We start from the raw sequence: 19,845 nt of genomic DNA, 5'->3' as shown, positions 1-19,845 counted from the left end.
GTGTCAAGCAATTTGTCTCGGGGAGGCATCACTGTTGGTTCTGAACCTGCCCTTATCTAAACTGACATATGCCACGCACGCCCACACCCAGAGACACACACACCTTCCAGCAAGAGTTACTAGATAGCTATCGGGAACAGAAATCCCTAGCCCTGGGCTGCTGCCCCCCTATTGCTCCCTCAGCACAGATCAACCCCGGGCCTCGACCTGTATCTCTGGGCATTCTTCAGTCCCAGCAGAATCCTCCAATTGTTTGCTTCAATCATTAGCCTAAACATTCCACTCCCCCCACCACCGGTGCACCATGGCTGCAGTGTGTGCAATCATAGAATCATACTGCACAAAAGGAGGCCATTCGGCCCATCGTGCCTGTGCCGGCTCTTTGAAAGAGCTATCCAATTAGTCCCACTCCCCCTGCTCTTTCCCCATAGCCCTTCAAACCTCCCCCCTCCAAGTATTTATCCAATTCCCTTTTTGAAAGTTATTATTGAATCTGCTTCCACCGCCCTTTCAGGCAGCACATTCCAGATCAGAACAACTCGCTGCCTAACATTTTTTTTCCTCATGTCGCCACTGATTCTTTCACCAATTATCTTAAATCTGTCTCCTCTGGTTACCGAACCTTTTGCCAATGGAAACAGTTTCTCCTTATTTACTCTATCAAAACCCTTCTACAGGATGCACTGCAGCAACTCGCCACGGCTTCCCCGGCAGCACTTCCCAAACCCGCGATCTCCACCACCGAGAAGGACAAGCACGGGACCCCGGCGGGACGGGACCCCGGCGGGAGCCGGCGCCTGCGGGAATGGGACCCCGGCGGGAGTCGGCGCCTGTGGGAGAGAACGGGGCCCCGGCGGGAGTCGGCGCCTGCGGGACGGGACAGTGGATCTGAAGATGTCGCCCTGTGAGGGTGCTGCCACCTGTTGGCAGATTAAGTATCGTTGCTGCTGTTGATGGATGAAAGTTGAAGTATTTGTTAAATGGGATGTTTTATACAGTGGGCCTGGATCAATGAGGGTGATAGTGAGATAACTAGTAATTAGTAGTGTTATTAATAAGTACTAACAGATCACTAATAGTGTTGCTCATGGTGAGTTGGAGGATACACTATTTTATAATGATTGGGGTCTCATTAATAACGTGGGAGGTTGGCGGAGGGGGGCAGGGGAAGTGTCACAGGAGATGTGACATAGAAAGAGCACAAAACTTTTTAAGACATTACTGGTAAATCGCCCGTGACATTCCTCCGATCAGTTTATATACCGGGAGTGATGGAATTGGGAGGGAGAGTCCAGAAACTTGCTCCTCAGCACCGCCTACTGGCCACATCCTGCATGTGCACCGTTACAGGCAACTGTTTACATACAGGATTTCCATTCTAAATGTTTACATGGCCGTTTCAATGTTAAATGTTGACCTAAAGGCATGACTAAAAATCATGACCACAGGAAGTTGAAAAAAGGTCAGGGCCGAATTTGAAGCAATGGGCCCAATTCTAAACATGGGCCAATTCTGGTGTTTACAGTGAATTTGGGAATTTGAGAATCGGTCCGATTTAGTCCACTTTTTTAATGCGAATTGGACAGGTCATCGCAAAAAAACGACGTGGGCTGCCCCCCCAAATGGCTCCCTGGGTAAATGCATCACCTGGTGTGGTACTGAGCCAAACATAAATCATATTCGATGCCACAGTCTGTACTCCCCCACTCATCCCATGGTCAAGTAGCTTGCTGATGATCACTGCCTAGAATGGCCCTTTGGGTGAGGTACCGGAGGGAGCCTCCTTCATTGAATTATACCCCAACAAAGAGTCAAACCCCCCCAGTCGGGGGAGGGGGCTGGCGGTGGGGTGGGGAGATGAGAGAGACAATTGATCGCTCCTGTAATCATTCTCGGTCCGGCAGCACCTCGATTTTAAAATTCTCATCATTGTTTTCAAATCCCTCCGTGGCCCTCGCCCCCTCCCTATCTCTGTAACCTCCTCCAGCCCCACAACCCTCCCAGATCTCTGCGCTCCTCCAATTCTGGCCTTTTGCGCATCCCCCGATTTTCCACCACTGGCGGCCGTGCTTTCAGCCGCCAAGGCCCTGAATTCCCTCCCTAAACCTCTGTCTTTCCACCTCTCTCTCCTCCTTTAGAGAAAGAAGGAAGAAAGAAAGAAAGTCTTGCATTTATATAGCGCCTATCACAACCTCAGGACGTCGCAAAACGCTTCACAGCTTAAGACGCTCCTTCAGACCGACCTCTTTGACCAAGCTTTTGGTCACCTGTCCTAATATCTCTTTATGTGGCTCGGTGTCAAATTTTGTTTGATAATCGCTCCTGTGAAGCGCCTTGGGACGTTTTACTACGTTAAAGGCGCTATATAAATGCAAGTTGTTGTAATAACTGAGTCAGGCATTGGCTGAACGTGCAGCTCCTCAGTACAGCCACGAGAGGTCAGTAGAGGTTCAGTATCCACTCAGCCGCCTCCAGTCACCTCACTGATTAAATCAAGGCCCACAATTGTCATTAACCCTCGGCTGCGTCAACTTTTTGGACTTAGTTAGTCCCTGACACCAAACAGTAAAATAAATACCAGTTGTTAAACCTCCTGATTTGATAGTGAGAAGCTGCTGTCTGCCAGTAGCCAACATGTCAACATAAGAAATAGGAGCAGGAGTAGGCCATTCGGCCCCTCGAGCCTGCTTCGCCATTCAATCTGATCATGGCTGATCTTCAACCTCAACTCCACTTTCCCGCCCGATCCCCGTATCCATTGATTTCCCTAGAGTCCAAAAATCTATCGATCTCAGTCTTGAATATTCTCAACGACTCAGCATCCACAGCCCTCTGGAGTAGAGAATCCCAAAGATTCACAACCCTCTGAATGAAGAAATACTTCTATCTCAGTCTTAAATGGTCACCCCCTTATCCTGAGATAATCCCTCTAGTTCTAGACTCTCCAGCCAGGGGAAACAGCCTCTCAGCATCGACCCTGTCAAGTGAACAACTTGCATTTATATAGCACCTTTAACATAGTAAAACGTCCCAAGGTGCTTCACAGGAGCGATTATCAAACAAAATTTGACACCGAGTCACATAAGGAGATATTAGGACAGGTGACCAAAAGCTTGGTCAAAGAGGGAGGTTTTAAGGAGGGTCTTAAAGGGGGAGAGAGAGGTGGAGAGGTTTAGGGAGGGAATTCCAGAGCTCAGGGCCGAGGCAGCTGAAGGCACGGCCGCCAATGGTGGAGTGATGGAAATCAGGGATGCGCAAGAGGCCAGAATTGGAGGAGCGCAGAGATCTCGGAGGGTTGTAGGACTGGAGGAGGTTACAGAGATAGGGAGGGGGTGAGGCAAAGGAGGAGTTTGAAAACAAAGACCAGAATTTTAAATGGAGGCGTTCGGGGACCAGCGTGAAGCACCTTGGGACAATTCACCACGTTAAAGACAATATATAACTGCAAGTTGTTAACAATGTGTACAGACTACCTGAAGTGAATGGTTGCTGCGAGATCTCTGGTACACACAGGCTGGCATTTCCCAGTCAGTAAATCCACCGCCTGGTTTGCGGCTGAGCCATGCAGACCTGGATGGTTCCGGATTGCACACCCCAGGCCTGTGTTAAGATAGCTGATCACACCTGGGGCAAGAGGAGGGGAAGAGATGGGTGGGTGGGTGTACAATTGGCCCTGGGCTCCCTGGCCGGCTCCTCACTCCTGCTGGCTATTGAATGACTACTGTTGGAAAGTGCACATGGATGTCAGGGGAAAGCATGCTTAGTTGTGATGCTGCCTTTGGCCAAATAGCCAATTTCCTAGGTTCGTGGGTGATGAATGGGCACTTGGGAGAGAGGTTCCTGGAGGGCGGGCAGTGGGGCCCTGCCCCAGGGAGGGTGAATGCCTTCAGGAGAGGAATATATTTTAGAAAAATCATTCATGACCAAGCATAACGAGTACAATAGAGACAAGTGGTAACTCCACACAGTCTGGTTGTGACTTCGGTATTCGTGTGCAGAGGGGTCCCTATGTTCAGGACTCACACTGAAATACTTTCACAGTCTTATATGTTTCCAGTTCTTTCACCTCCTCCAAGTGGGATGTTCAACTGTGGAGGGCATCACGAGCAAGCCAGATCCTGTCCTCACTTGAGTCTCACAAGGGTACACACTCGCGTGCTCGCACAGACCCGCGCGCGCACACTCGCGTGCTCGCACAGACCCGCGCGCGCACACTCGCGTGCTCGCACAGACCCGCACGCGCACACTCGCGTGCTCGCACAGACCCGCGCGCGCACACCCTCTTTGCAGCTCGGATCACTGGATGGTGATCGGGGCCAAGAACCCTGGCTGATTCTCCCGCTCCCGAACCCAGGGACGCTGAGGGCAGTTGGAGTATCCGTTACTGCCACACAGACCAGGATGTGGAAGCTGGGACCAATGGCGTCTGTGTGCATTGGTTGTCCGCAGTCTCTTCCCACTGAGCATTCGGGAGCCCGCCCAGCTCGGGGTGTAAATGGAGAGGTGGCTGGGCCAGTGATGGATCGACAGGTCCCCCTGTCAGTCATAGCTCAGGGGGAAGGACTCTCATCTCTGAGTCAGAAGGTCGTGGGTTCAAGCCCCACTCCAGAGACCTGAGCACAAAATCCAGGCTGACACTCCCAGTGCAGTACTGAGGGAGTGTTGCACTGTCGGAGGGTCAGTACTGAGGGAGTGTTGCACTGTCGGAGGGTCAGTACCGAGGGAGTGCCGCACTGTCGGAGGGTCAGTACCGAGGGAGCGCCGCACTGTCGGAAGGTCAGTACCGAGGGAGCGCCGCACTGTCGGAGGGTCAGTACCGAGGGAGCGCCGCACTGTCGGAGGGTCAGTACCGAGGGAGCGCCGCACTGTCGGAGGGTCAGTACCGAGGGAGCGCCGCACTGTCGGAGGGTCAGTACCGAGGGAGCGCCGCACTGTCGGAGGGTCAGTACCGAGGGAGCGCCGCACTGTCGGAGGGTCAGTACCGAGGGAGCGCCGCACTGTCGGAGGGTCAGTACCGAGGGAGCGCCGCACTGTCGGAGGGTCAGTACCGAGGGAGTGCTGCACTGTCGGAGGTGCCGTCTCTCAGATGAGACGTTAAACCGAGGCCCCGTCTGCCCTCTCAGGTGAACGTAAAAGATCCCGCGGCCACTATTTCAAAGAAGAGCAGGGGAGTTCTCCCCGGTGACCTGGTCAATAATTATTCTTCAACCACCATCACTAAAACAGATTATCTGGTCATTATCATATTGCTGTCTGTGGGATCTTGCTGTGCGTAAATTGGCTGCTGCGTTTCCTACATTACAACAATGACTACACTTCAAAAGTACTTCATTGGCTGTAAAGCATTTTGGGACGTCCTGAGGTCGTTAAAGGCGCTATATAAATGCAAGTCAGTCTTTCTTTCATGTAGCCCATCCCTAATGAGTCCCTGTGGACAATATGGAAAACTGTGGGAGCTGGATTCAGGGCCAGGGCCAGAGGTGAAAGGCCAGGGACTCACTCTGTACCACACAGCTCCCTGCGATTGCACCTGTGTGAGTGAGTGTCAACAGGCTATTTGACCATGGAGGACCTCACAGCCCAGTCGTGACACCCTCACAGGGGCTGACTGGATAGTGATCAAGAGCGGGATCTCTGGCTGAATTTATCCCTCCCAAGGGCTGCCTGTGTCGGTGGAGAAAATGCAGCAGCAATAGTCAGGAGGAGAAGGGAGATTCCAACATTTCAAAGCTGGAACAGAGCAGCAGAGGACCAGTACTGTGGAAAGAGAATGCTGCCTTGTTGAGGGCTTGTGCACCAGGCACTGTCCGATTGAATGCCAGTGAATGTGAGGGGCAAGATTCTGCTCCAAGGTATGAACTTGGACACTGATTAATGAAAAGCAGAGCTGACTGTTCTGCGTGAGAAGGTGTTTATCTCGAGCATTCTGCTGTCGTGTGGAAATATACAAATTATTTATTTTTGCACTGGGAGCTCAACGCTGAAAAGAAAGAACTTGCATTTCTATAGGGCCTTTCACACCCTCAGGACGTCCCAAAGTGCTTTACAGCCAGTGAAGTACTATTGAAGTGTCGTCACTGTTGTAATGTAGGAAACGCGGCAGCCAATTTGCACACAGCAAGATCCCACAAACAGCAATATGATAATGACCAGATCATCTATTTTCCGGTGCTAATGGGGGATAAATGTTAGCTGGGACATTGGGGAGAATTCTCCTGCTCTTCTTCAAATAGTGCCATGGGATCTTTTACATCCACCTGAGAGGGCAGACGGGGCCTCAGTTTAACATCCCATCTGAGAGACAGCCCCTCCGACAATGCAGCACTCTCTCCGTACTGTATTGGGAGCGTCAGCCTGGATTTTGTGCTCAAGTCTCTGGAGTGGGTCTTGTACCCACGACCTTCTGACTCTGAGACGAGAGTGCGACCCGCTGAGCCACGACCGACTGACTCACCAATAGGTGGTGAACAGGCTGAGGGCAGTGAGCCATGGGAGGGATGTCGGTCAGATCAGGGAGTGCTGGTGTAGAACGGCCAACTGTTGCCATGTTCTGAGGGAGTCGATGTGTTCGATCGAGGTCTCCTTACCTCCTGCTTCAGGATTGCCATCTCATGCCTGCACCCGTCTGTAATTCACTGCGTTTCTCTTGCATTTTCTCACTGGAGGCCGAGGGGAAACTATGGAGGCATAGCTATCCCAGCATTCATAGCATTAGTGAAAGCTCTCCATTCAGCCACTATTATTTAAAAATATTTCTCCCCACCTCTCCTGAAAGCACTGATTCGTGCGGGAGTAAACGGTTAACGTCTGTTGCTGCTCCCAAGTGCAAGCCCAGACGGTCAGGGTTGGCCAGCTATTTGACTATAGGGGGACTCACAGACAAGCCTGATCTTATCAGTACCCCACACAGGTGGACTTTCCAGCGGGAGGTAGGGGAGGGTCACTGGATCCTGATCAGGAGGTTTTCTCTCTGCTCCATAACCCCAGGGGCACCGAGACCACTCGAACCTGAAGGCCTCCCGTTCCGTCTGGCTCAGCACCAGTCCAGACAGTGCGTCTACCCGCTGAGCCACGGGACGGGGTGGTGGGAGAAGGGGGGTAGAGGCGGTGAAACACGTGGACTTGATTACGGCACGGACACTTAAGAACAATTAAAGAGCTTCTGATAAGGAAAGAGATGAAAACTGCAAGGAGTTGATATTGATTGTCGCCTCTCTCTGTGAACATTCACTGTTTGGCACAGGACCAAGTGTCGAAAGATAAAACTGAGACGTTGAACAAATGGAAAAAATGATCCTGTCGTTTATTTTTTTAAAAACACACCGTTTGCACTGCCTGTAAATCACAGCCAGGCATTTAGGTTCTCAGTATCTGGTGTCCTTTACCATTTATTGCCTCTGCTGTGAGATTTATTAGGTTGACAGGATTTTTTTTTAATGATAGTATCTTGGTACAAATTACATCTCTGGGGGACAACAACTTCCTGTTCGAATGCAGCTGCATTAACCCCTTGTGGAGCCCCGGGCCAGTGTGCATTAAGGTCACGGGTTCAGTCTCGGTGCTGAGTTAGCCAATCTGGGCAGTTGGGCCTACATTTGGCCTCAGCACCTCCGCACCGGGGTGGGGGGAACGTTAAAAAAAGGTCACCCAGGACTCCTGCCCAGTCGTGTGGGAGGGTCAAGGATCAGGGCACAGCTTTGATACCCCCTCTGGAGCAATGACTTGCTGACAGTCAGTGTCTAGGCTCAGGGCTGACTGCTCCCTTTCGAACTGAATCTCGAAACAGTCGGCATCTTTCAGGGTAAAGAGGGCAGAAAATTAACACAAGAAATTTTCAGATGAGACATTAAACCGAAGCCCTGTCTGAGGCACCCCCTCCCTCGGTCCCCCTCGCGCCCCCCCTCGCGCCCCCCCCCCTCTCGGTCCCCCTCGCGCCCCCCCTCTCGGTCCCCCTCGCGCCCCCTCTCTCGGTCCCCCTCGGTCCCCCTCGCGCCCCCCCTCTCGGTCCCCCTCGCGCCCCCCCTCTCGGTCCCCCTCGCGCCCCCCCTCTCGGTCCCCCTCGTGCCCCCTCTCTCGGTCCCCCTCGCGCCCCCCCTCTCGGTCCCCCTCGCGCCCCCCCTCTCGGTCCCCCTCGTGCCCCCTCTCTCGGTCCCCCTCGCGCCCCCCCCTCTCGGTCCCCCTCGCGCCCCCCCCCCTCGGTCCCCCTCGGGCCCCCCCCTCTCGGTCCCCCTCGCGCCCCCCCTCTCGGTCCCCCTCGCGCCCCCTCTCTCGGTCCCCCTCGGTCCCCCTCGCGCCCCCCCTCTCGGTCCCCCTCGCGCCCCCTCGCGCCCCCCCTCTCGGTCCCCCTCGCGCCCCCCCTCGCGCCCCCCCTCGCGCCCCCCCTCTCGGTCCCCCTCGCGGTCCCCCTCGCGCCCCCCTCTCTCGGTCCCCCGACAGTGGTTCTCTTGCCTGATGCTGCACCAGCTGCAGATCATCACTTGGTCACAGGCGCCGTTCTGGCCTGCGCCCGAGGGTCAGACAAAGGTCACCGTCATCACGAGGCGTCAAAGTGATTGCTCCATCAGATGAGGAGGGACTGACTCCCGACTCCCGACTCCCGACTCCCGACAGGCCATTGGCACCTACAACCCCTGGCACGTGCCCTCTGCATCGATTGAACGCTGGTCGTAGTTGGCACCTGCCCGTCTTTAGAAGCCAATTCGATATTGGGCACGGTGCCCTTACCTGTACCACCGGAGGTAAACTTACCGGATTCGCTGAGGGCGGCAGTAGGTTAGTCACTGAAATCAGGGCTCGATGCCACCGGTACGATATCGAAGTGCTTTCATTGGACTGCAGCACTTGCTCTCGGGTACCTGCCAACCGTGCGAGGTCGCGACCTACATCGGCATATCACCCCTCGGGCAAAGGATAGCTTTAGGGTGAGGGTGGGGAGGGAGACACCAAGGAGGAAGAGGGGAGAGTGAAAATGGTGTAACGGAGGGAGCAGAGACCACACTAGAGTCAAAAATAACATAGGAACAGGAGGAGGCCATTCAGCCCCTCAAGCCTGTTCCGCCATTCAATTAGATCATGGCTGATCTGTACCTCAACTTCATCCGTCTTTGCTCCAAATCCCTTGATATCTTCACCTAACAAAAAATCTATTGACCTCAGTCTTGAAAGCTACAGCTGACCTGCAGCATCGACAGCCTTTTGGGAGAGAGAGTTCCAGAGGATGCAGTCTGGCATGTCGGCTGAGGAAGATTATTCAGCTCGGGCACGGAGAGATTTGAAGTCAAGGATGAGGATTTTTTGCTTGAGAAGTTTTCATTGATATAATTTCTCTAGCTTTTCATTTCTTTGCTCAACACCCACCCACCCCCCAACTCTCTCTCCAGAACCTGTGATCCCACGGTCCAGAGCTCCCACGGTCCAGAGCTCCCACGGTCCAGAGCTCCCACGGTCCAGAGCTCCCACGGTCCAGAGCTCCCACGGTCCAGCGCTCCCACGGTCCAGCGCTCCCACGGTCCAGAGCTCCCACGGTCCAGAGCTCCCACGGTCCAGAGCTCCCACGGTCCAGAGCTCCCACAGGGGAGCCGCCGTTACAGTGCGTTGCTCCTCGGGAGATCGCGGGTGAATACCTCATCGCTTTCCATCCGTCGATAGTAAAAAAAATTAAAATTAATGGACCCGAAATCATGGCCTGCTTGCCCGGGATTTCCTCAGGTGCGCTGCCTACGAACGCCGCTCCCAGACAGGAGCTCCGGATTGTGCCGCTCCCCGCCGGGAGCTCCGGATTGTGCAGCTCCCAGACAGGAGCTCCGGATTGTGCTGCTCCCTGCTGGGAGCTCCAGATTGTGCCGCTCCCCGCCGGGAGCTCCGGATTGTGCAGCTCCCAGACAGGAGCTCCGGATTGTGCCGCTCCCCGCCGGGAGCTCCGGATTGTGCCGCTCCCCGCCGGGAGCTCCGGATTGTGCCGCTCCCCGCCGGGAGCTCCGGATTGTGCCGCTCCCCGCCGGGAGCTCCGGATTGTGCAGCTCCCAGACAGGAGCTCCGGATTGTGGAACTCCCCGCCGGGCACTCCGGATTGTGCCGCTCCCCGCCGGGCACTCCGGATTGTGCCGCTCCCCGCCGGGAGCTCCGGATTGTGCCGCTCCCCGCCGGGAGCTCCGGATTGTGCCGCTCCCCGCCGGGAGCTCCGGATTATGTCAACATTCTCACAGCTGGATTCAGTTCTGACAGTGCCCTCCTCCCCAATCACAGCCCTCGCTATAGATTCAGCCCCAATCCAAAGATTTGAGCACATAATCCATAACCTGACACTCCCAGTGCAGTACTGAGGGAGTGCTGCACTGTCATAGGTACCATCTTTCAGATGAGACATTAAACCGAGGCCCCGTCTGCCCTCTCAGGTCGACATAAAAGATCCCATGGCACTATTTTGAAGAAGAGCAGGGGAGTTCTCCCCGGTGTCCTGGGGCCAATATTTATCCCTCAACCAACATCACTAAAAACAGATTATCTGGTCATGATCTCATTTCTGTTTGTGGGATCTTGCTGTGTGCAAACTGGGTGCCATGTTTCCTACATTACAACAGTGAGTACACTTCAAAAAAAATACTTCATTGGCTGTAAAGCATTTGGGACGTCCTGAGGTTGTGAAAGGCGATATATAAATGCAGGTCTTTCTTCAAAGGATGTGAAATTGACTTTAATTGTAAAGAATATCAGGGACGGTCTCACACTGGCTGGCGATTTGTTACAGGCCCGTTTCACGTTATTAATGTAGATCAATTTCACCACCAAATTGTTTCTTTCTTCACACATCCAATCACATCAATATTCACACCTGAACATGTGCAAAAGCTGCACATGCAGTAGGAGGCCAGTATATGGCAATACCTCCTGCACCGACTGACTGTCCAATCTGACTGGACATCCCAGTGTGTCACATGTATAAATACTCCATCAGCCTACATGTCAGTTTCTGTGTTCAGGTAATTTCATTTAATGCAGTAATCAGAACCGATCTGACCATAAGACCATAAGAGATAGGAGCAGGAGCTGGCCATTCAGCCCCTCGAGCCTGCTCCACCATTCAATGAGATCGTGTTGATATGAAATTATTTACTTATCTAACAGGAGGTTTCTGCAAACTGTTTGGATAAATCATGTCCCACTGTCCAAGTTCAGGGACATGTGAATTGCATCTGCACTGAAATATACCTCTGTCACCTGGTGTAGGAATAAGCCACAAGGTCTAGGTTCAGTCCTCGGCCCACGCTGAGTTAGTTCTTCAACAGCACCTCCCAAACCCGCGACCTCTACCACCTAGAAGGACAAGGGCAGCAGGCGCATGGGAACAACACCACCTGCACGTTCCCCTCCAAGTCACACACCATCCCGACTTGGAAATATATCGCCGTTCCTTCATCGTCACTGGGTCAAAATCCTGGAACTCCCTTCCTAACAGCACTGTGGGAGAACCGTCACCACACGGACTGCAGCGGTTCAAGAAGGCGGCTCACCACCACCTTCTCAAGGGCAATTAGGGATGGGCAATAAATGCTGTGCAAGAGAGGGGAGAATCAGCCAGGTCACTATCCAATGATGCTTGCTGTCAAATACAACAACAACCTGCATTTATATAGCGCCTTTAACGTAGTAAAACGTCCCAAGGTGCTTCACAGGAGGGTAAATCAGACAGAATTTGACACCGAGCCACATAAGGAGATATTAGGACAGGTGACCAAAAGCTTGGTCAAAGAGGCGGGTTTTAAGGAGCGTCTTAAAGGAGGAGAGAGAGGCGGAGAGGTTTAGGGAGGGAATTCCAGAGCTTAGGGCCCAGGCAGCTGAAGGCACGGCCGCCGATGGTGGAGCGATGGAAATCAAGGATGGAAGAGGCCAGAATTGGAGGAGCGCAGAGATCTCGGAGGGTTGTAGGGCTGGAGGAGGTTACAGAGATAGGGAGGGGCGAGGCAATGGAGGGATTTGAAAACAAGGATGACATTTTAAAAATTGAGGCTTCCGATCACTGTCCGGTGACACAGACAGGAAAGTGTGCATTCGGGCGTGGATAGGATCAGGCTCGACTGTGAGGCTGTCCTGCTGACACTCAACTGTCTGGACTCACGTGTGGCAGAATGGCCATTTGGGTGAGGCACCAGAATGCAGGCGCCCATGGGAGCAGTAAACCAGTGAGAATCAGTGTCTTTCAGCAGAGGAGGGGAGAAAAGATGCATTTGTGCTCCTTAAGTGTGTAATTTAATTATTTTTTAAAATAGTTTAATTTGAACCGAAAGCTTTTTGCCTGGGACACTGAGCTAATGGAATTATTTTGTACTGATTTAATTTCGAGCAGATTTCTTAGCTGTTTCCTATTTTTGGTCCTTTCTGGATTAGCCCATGAAACAATTGGCATCTCCTCCAAACAGGAGTCATGCTCCCTCCCTCCCTCCCTCAGCATCGACCTGCCTGAAGCGTTAAAGCTTTCAGTTGATAAGATACTTTCAGCACCATTGATTTCAAGGCAAACTAGCTTTCATTTAATAAACGTATCTCCTTTAATTAAGCTTTCTGCATTCACGCTCCTTCCCGCTTATTTAATCCACAATTTCAGAGCAATCTCGTTTGCAAAAACTGTGGATAAATTCACACAAGTTGCAGACAGGAGCAAGGAAAGAAACAAAACAGAGAGAGGGAGAGGAAGTAATAATCACACAGACACATTTAACAATGCACGGGCAATAAAAATAGACATTCCAAAGGCTCAGTATAAGGACCTGGGTCTAAGCTTTTGAAGGGTGATGTAATGAGAGAGGGGAACTGACGAATCAGAGGGAATGGGGGGACGGGGCTTGTATGTTAATGACCGATTGAGTGACACAGTCCTCTCTACATGTCAGTTTCCCCTAATGAAATTGACCAAAAAAAAGTGTAAGACACACAGACTGTATCAATTGCTGGGGAAACAGTCTTAAAACGGGCCACATGGAAACTCTGCCGGGCTGATACATCCTACTGAGAGAGAGAAAGAAAGAAATAGCTCAAATAACGAGATGCTCCCGGCTTTTTCTTTCCCTGTGAACCTGGATCGAAGCAGGAATAAAGAGCGACTGGAAGCCAGCCTGGCCGGCCTCTTGGAGTTGCAATTCCTGAGGCAAAGGCAGGAATATTTGGTACAAGAGGCTCTGCAGATCGCCGGGAGCAGACGGGAGCAGGATCCGTTCCTGCTAAACTGGGATTTAAACGACGAAGAGAGCTTTTATGCCGCCCCTGGCTTCAGGGAAGCAGAAGGAAACAGTCTCAGAAGGCATCTGGTGAGTGCAGATTTCTGCCGTTCTCTCTCCCCCCTCTCATCTCTGGGCTCCCTGATCACCGGCATTAATCATAACCAGAAAGGCAGAACATTTTACATTTAGCAACATCGAAAGCCCATCAGGTCCTGTTGCAAAGGACACTTTGCCCCCCCCCCGCAAATTAATCTTTTTTTTGTTACAAACATTTGGCTCTGAAAGCTTCCAAAAATGTGATTTATTTTTTGTGTGTGACATTGCAACTGACGCAAATGTTGGTTTTCAGTATTTTGTCTGACCTTTTCTTGTTTCAAGTTGCAAGTGCTGGACTTTTAGACAGTTTGAGTCCCTCTGACCATAATTTGAGGGATTCAGCACAGAGGGAAGTGTTTCTTGAGATCTCTTGTAAACGTGACGAGAAAGTCCAGAGAGAGGCGATCTTAGCCCATGTTTAAAAATAGAAAAAAAATTATAGCTGTAGCACAATTTCAAAAAAGTCCTCTAAATATTTAAATGCTACAATGTGCGAATCAGCATATTAACTCTACCCCTTCCCATAAAACCATAACACCACCCCCCTCTTAAAATGAAATTGGAATAGCTCCTTCAAAGAGCTGGCACAGGCACGATGGGCCGAATGGCCTCCTTCTGTGTCATTCTATGATTCCATGACAGTTATTCCTAATTTCTGTTACCACTTAATTGCCTCCAACAGTTAAAAACCTTCAGTGTAAAAAGGTGTGTTTCTGTAGGTGTTCCAAACATGTGCCAGATTTTCCTCTGAAATAACATACTTTGCAAATTACATAAGGGATATTTTACAGCACTTTTACAGAGATTTAAAACCAATTAAATGTTAATATTATGTTGTGAAAAAAAAGCAGGCAGCTTCCTTTTAAAGATGATAATTTAACATGCCTGTGAACACAATGTTGTGAAGAGATGTCCCTGCCTTATGCCTGACAAGGGGCAGCTCAGTTAGTTTAAATAATGAGGGATGTGTTTTCAAGACAGAGACGCTTCCCTTTAAGAATGAAATAACTAGGCCAAAAGATAATGTGGAATTTAAAGGGGCGGGTGCAAATTGTTTACCGAAATGGTATCATTGCAAAACAGGGAGAGTTCAACGAGGGAACCGCAAGGTGATGATGTCATTATGTTACCGGCCAAACGCCTGCCCCTTGAAAAGTTCCTCCTCTCTCCCCTCAGCGGGCGAAGCCACTGCTCGGTGGGGTACAAGCCGGGGAGAGGCGAGGTTTCGGTCCCTGCTCTGATCCAAGCCAGGACGCCACTGAAAATCAGCCCGTGTTCTCAAGACTTCTGCGTGAGGATGTGGTTTGGATGTGATGCCCCACACAGTCAAATAGCCCGCTACCTAGGCTCACACGAGGCTGAATGCTTTCAGGAGAGGGGACAAGGGCAAAACGAGTCAGCAATTTCAGGAAACGAGAAGAGCTGTGATTTCAACCCTCTGAGATCTCTGTGTTCCTCCTACTCTGGCCTCATGCGCAACCCCCACATCCTTCACCCCACCATTGGCGGCCGTGCCTTCAGCTGTGTAGGCGCTAAGCTCTGGAATTCCCTCCCTAAAACTTTCCGCCTCTTTCTAAGACGCTCTTTAAAGCTTACCTCTTTGACCAAGCTTTTGGTCACCTGTCCTAATCTCTCCTTTGGCTCAGTATCAAATTTTGTTTGATAATCGCTCCTGTGAAGCGCCTTGGGACGTTTTACTACATTAAAGGCGCTATATAAATGCAGGTTGTTGTATTGTACAAAGCGAATGTCCGCATGGCTGCTCATGGGATGGTGTTTGCACCATTTGTTTACCTGATATGACACACGAGGCTCTGCCCACTTTGTGTCCTGATTGTTTGCTCTCATGTCAAGTTCTTGGCCATGGCGGCCATTTCCTGTGTAACCTTTAAATAATGCGGCAGGGATGAATCATAGGAACAGGAGGAGGCCATTCAGCCCCTCAAGCCTGTTCCATCATTCCATCATGGCTGATCTGTATCTTAACTCCATTTACCCGCCTTGGTTCCATGACCCTTAATCCCCTCACCCAACAAAAATCCATCAATCTCAGTTTTGACATTTTCAATTGACCTCCAGCCTCAACAGCTTTTTGGGGGAGAGAGTTCCAGATTCCCACTCCCCTTTGTGTGAAGAAATGCTTCCTGACATCACCCCTGAACGGCCTCACTCTGGGTGAGTGGGGAGCTGAGAGCTATCTTTAATAAATATGGCATGTGAAGCCCAACACAGCTGAATTTCCTGCAGACACTCAAATGTCTAGACTCATTTATTACTCGAGTGGACCCCTGAGAGGGGGTTATGTGCCCAGCGTGTACCCCCAGCAAAAGGCAGCTCCTTCAGGAGAGGAGGGGAGAAAATTGAGGGTGAGAATCAATTATATTCTCATAATAGTAAGAGAGGAGGAGTAAGTGGTAAATCTCACAGATTGTTGGTAGGGTGGGGGGTGGGGGCGGGTCAGAGTCCAAAGCAGATGTTCAGAGAGAGTCCACATCTGGTCCAGTCTGGCACCTATTGCCTGACTCTTGCTTCCCACCTCTTCAAATCTAAATCTACACACAGACTCAGGGAGGATATCTCTCTGATATCGAGGCTGATATCTGTTGCCTGGAGACGAGCACAGTGATCGAAGGCTCACCTTGGTGCCAGGCCAAACACCATCCTGTTGTCGGAGGAGAGGCTGCTCCCTGTATCCAAACTCGTACCAAGTCCCATTCACCCATCCATCTCTGTAACCTCCTCCAGCCCAACAACCCTCCGAGATCTCTGCACTCCTCCAATTCTGGCCTCTTGTGGATCCCCACTTCGCTCCACCATTGGCGGCCGTGCCTTCAGCTGCCTCGGCCCTAAGCTCTGGAATTCCCTCCCTAAACCCCTCCGTCCCTTCGCCTCTCTATCCTTTGAGACACTCCTTAAAACCTACCTCTTTGACCAAGTTTTTGTTCACCTGTCCGAATATCTCTTCATGTGTCAAATTCTGTGAAGCACCTTGGGACGTTTTACTATGTTAAAGGCGCTATATAAATGCAGGGTGTTGTTGTTTGCTGTATTACTGTTTATTCTCAGAAACCCAAGGCCCAGGATGCAGGGTGCCACCAAGAATATAAAGAGCACAAGAAAAGGTGAGGAATAACCTTAAAATTAGAGCCAGGCCGTTCAGGGGTGATGTCAGGAAGCATTTCTTCACACAAAGGGGAGTGGGAATCTGGAACTCTCTCCCCCAAAAATCTGTTGAGGCTGGGGGTCAATTGGAAATTTCAAGAGTGAGATCGATAGATTTTTGTTGGGTGAGGGGATTAAGGGTTATGGAACCAAGGCGGGTAAATGGAGTTAAAATACAGATCAGCCATGATCTAATTGAATGGCGGAATAGGCTCAAGGGGCAGAATGGCCTCCTCCTGTTCCTGTTTCCTAAACACCAAGCCTGGGTTTTAGAACCCTGTAGATTGTAGGAGGAAGGCGAGGCTGAGGGAGTGTGAGGAGGCGAGGCTGAGGGAGTGTGAGGAGGCGAGGCTGAGGGGGTGTGAGGAGGCGAGGCTGAGGGAGTGTGAGGAGGCGAGGCTGAGGGGGTGTGAGGAGGCGAGGCTGAGGGAGTGTGAGGAGGCGAGGCTGAGGGGGTGTGAGGAGGCGAGGCTGAGGGAGTGTGAGGAGGCGAGGCTGAGGGGGTGTGAGGAGGCGAGGCTGAGGGAGTGTGAGGAGGCGAGGCTGAGGGGGTGTGAGGAGGCGAGGCTGAGGGGGTGTGAGGAGGCGAGGCTGAGGGGGTTGTGTGGAGGCGAGGCCGAGGGAGTGTGAGGAGGTGCGGCTGAGGGAGGGTGAGGAGGCGAGGCTGAGGGGGTGTGAGGAGGCGAGGCTGAGGGGGTGTGAGGAGGCGAGGCTGAGGGAGTGTGAGGAGGCGAGGCTGAGGGAGTTGTGAGGAGGCGAGGCTGAGGGAGTGTGAGGAGGCGAGGCTGAGGGGGTGTGAGGAGGCGAGGCTGAGGGGGTGTGAGGAGGTGAGGCTGAGGGAGTGTGAGGAGGCGAGGCTGAGGGGGTGTGAGGAGGCGAGGCTGAGGGAGTGTGAGGAGGCGAGGCTGAGGGCGTGTGAGGAGGCGAGGCTGAGGGAGTGTGAGGAGGCGAGGCTGAGGGAGTGTGAGGAGCAGGGAGGAGGGGCCAAGGTATGTCACTTAAGCTGAAGTAGAACAAGAGTGAAAAGCTCTGAGAAGCACTAACAATAACAACAACAACCTGCATTTATATAGCGCCTTTAACGTAGTAAAACGTCCCAAGGTGCTTCACAGGAGCGATTATCCAACAAAATTTAACACCGAGCCACATAAGGAGATATTAGGACAGGTGACCAAAAGCTTAGTCAAAGAGGTAGGTTTTAAGGAGCATCTTAAAGGAGGAGAGAGAGGCGGAGAGGTTTAAGGAGGGAATTCCAGAGCTTAGGGCCCAGGCAGCTGAAGGCACGGCCGCCAATGGTGGAGCGAAGGAAGTCGGGGATGAGCAAGAGGCCAGAATTGGAGGAACGCAGAGATCTCGGAGGGTTGTAGGGCTGGAGGAGGTTACAGAGAAAGGGAGGGGCGAGGCCATGGAGGGATTTGAAAACAACGATGAGAATTTTAAAATGGAGGTAGTGAGTGGGTGAAGAAGGCAGAAGGCTTCCAATGGTTACTGTACGTTGCAGACCATCCATTGGATGGATCCCCACAGTCCTGGATCACGGGTGATTTGGAGGATCATTTCCTGGCCCGTACACTAGGAGCCAATAGCGACTCTGCTACAGGCAGGTCTTTAATCTGAACTTGGTGTTGCCATTGTTGGATGCACTCGGTATCACTCTCTCCTCCCCCCACCCAGCGATTTAGAGAGAGAAAAGACTTTGTCCCCGGGGGATGAATTGTCTTCATGTTCCCAGGAATGTTAAACAGTACCAGGGTGCGACAGTCACACATTATTGGGCTCCATCTCACACCTAGGCGATTGGTTCAGTCTTCAAGTGTCTCACATGTGTTTGTACACAGAGTGTCTGTGTGAAGACAGATGTTCCCTTGTCTGAACCACATGTTCAGCAATTTGAAGTTTACTTTCTTTCTCCGCTCTCCAGTGGCAAGAGCTGTAGGGGCTGTCATAGTGCCCAGACAGCCAGAATTCAGCTTGGCTCAGTGGGTTTACTGACTCAGGAGGTTGTGGGCCTGTGCCCCACTTTGGAGACTTGGACCTGTGACCAAAGCTGACACTCCCAGCACAGTACCGAGGGAGTGCTGCACTGTCAGAGGTGCTGTCTTTCAGATAAGACACTAAACTAGTCTGTTCAGCTGGTGCTATAAGAGATGGCTGCTCAGCGTAGCTCCATGTAACAGCAGTCGCTACCGTACAAAGTCATTAATGAAGCATGTTAAGATCTTTCGGAGAGGCACGATTAGGCGTTGTATAAAAAGGAAAAGAAAGACTTGCATTTATATAGCGCCTTTCACAACCTCAGGACACCACAAAGCTCTTTACAGCCAGTGAAATAGTTTGGAAGTGAGGTCATTGTTGTAATGTAGGAAACGCAGCCGACAATTTGCTGAGCAAAAAGAATGGAGGGAGACAAGGTGAAGGGGAAAGAGAAAGAGGAAAAGGACTGGGACAGAGAGAGAGAGAGAGAGAGAGAAGGACAGAAGAGTGAAAGGGACGAGATACAAAGGGAGAGAGAGAAAAGGAGGGAGAGAGGGGAGGCACAAAGAAAATAGGGAACGAGAAAAAGAGTACAGAAGATTGGGGGAGCGAGAGTGACTCGGCAAACGCAGAATGAGGCAGAGGGAGAGATTAACAGAGAGACGGGGAGAGCAGACAGATTGTGGTGTGGGATGTGTGAATGTATTTAACTGTGACAGACAGGAAATGAACTGTCCTGAGTTTCTTGTAGAAATGTTTTTACAGTCTGCAGGATGTGGAGAAAGTTCGGGGCCTGACCTCCCTGTGAGGGTGCCCCTGGACCCCAGTAAAGGGGGGAGGGTCCCTCAAAGACCACCTGGCTAGTCTAACCGTTCCCTCTCCTATCTCTGAAACTGACTGCATCCTGTACGAAGCTCGAGGGTTTTGTTTCTATCCATGAGCTATGGTCGGCCTCAAAAGGGCCTCTTAACACTGTGGCCATTCAGTGTCTTGTACGTCAGTCTCCAGGCAATCCCACAGGCCACACACCTCCCCCTCAGCCTTCACTCCAAGCCTCAACTGACATCTGCACTTGATCCCGGGCAGGCATCTAATTATTTTCCCCCCTCCCTCCTCCCCCTGGGGTGGCACCGTTCTAGTTTCTCTCCAGTACTTCACCCAAAGGGCCATCTTTCATTTGTACATCTAATCAGTGAGGCTATTCCACCATGGAAGGAGCATCACAACTGAAGGCCGATTCAGCGGAGTGGGCGGGGGGGGTCACTGGGTAGCAATCGGGGGAGGAACCTTCACTGATTTATTCCTCTCCCTCGTCCGGGGATACTGAGACCAGTTGTAGTGCCCTAGGCCGAGACTGGAATCAAAACGGACAGACAGACAGAGAGATACAAACAGACAG

The 19,845-nt window shown here is 51.8% G+C and overlaps 1 protein-coding gene across 3 annotated transcripts in view; it reads left to right on the top strand.

Annotated features, from left to right (window-relative positions):
* Positions 1-12,925: 12,925 nt before the first annotated feature.
* Positions 12,926-19,845, top strand: part of LOC137305887 (dapper 1-like) — a 48,974-nt gene continuing 42,054 nt past the window's right edge. For 2 of the 3 annotated variants that reach the window (XM_067974824.1, XM_067974823.1), the window contains exon 1: positions 12,926-13,301. In XM_067974824.1, coding sequence (XP_067830925.1) covers positions 13,041-13,301 — 261 coding nt within the window. In that variant the 5' untranslated portion in view covers positions 12,926-13,040. The remainder of the gene's footprint in view (positions 13,302-19,845) is intronic. The other variant, XM_067974825.1, reaches the window with a different exon arrangement.

Source organism: Heptranchias perlo, chromosome 41 (genome assembly GCF_035084215.1).
Source record: "Heptranchias perlo isolate sHepPer1 chromosome 41, sHepPer1.hap1, whole genome shotgun sequence".
Lineage (NCBI taxonomy): Eukaryota > Metazoa > Chordata > Chondrichthyes > Hexanchiformes > Hexanchidae > Heptranchias > Heptranchias perlo.
This window is presented reverse-complemented; position numbering and strand designations above follow the sequence as displayed.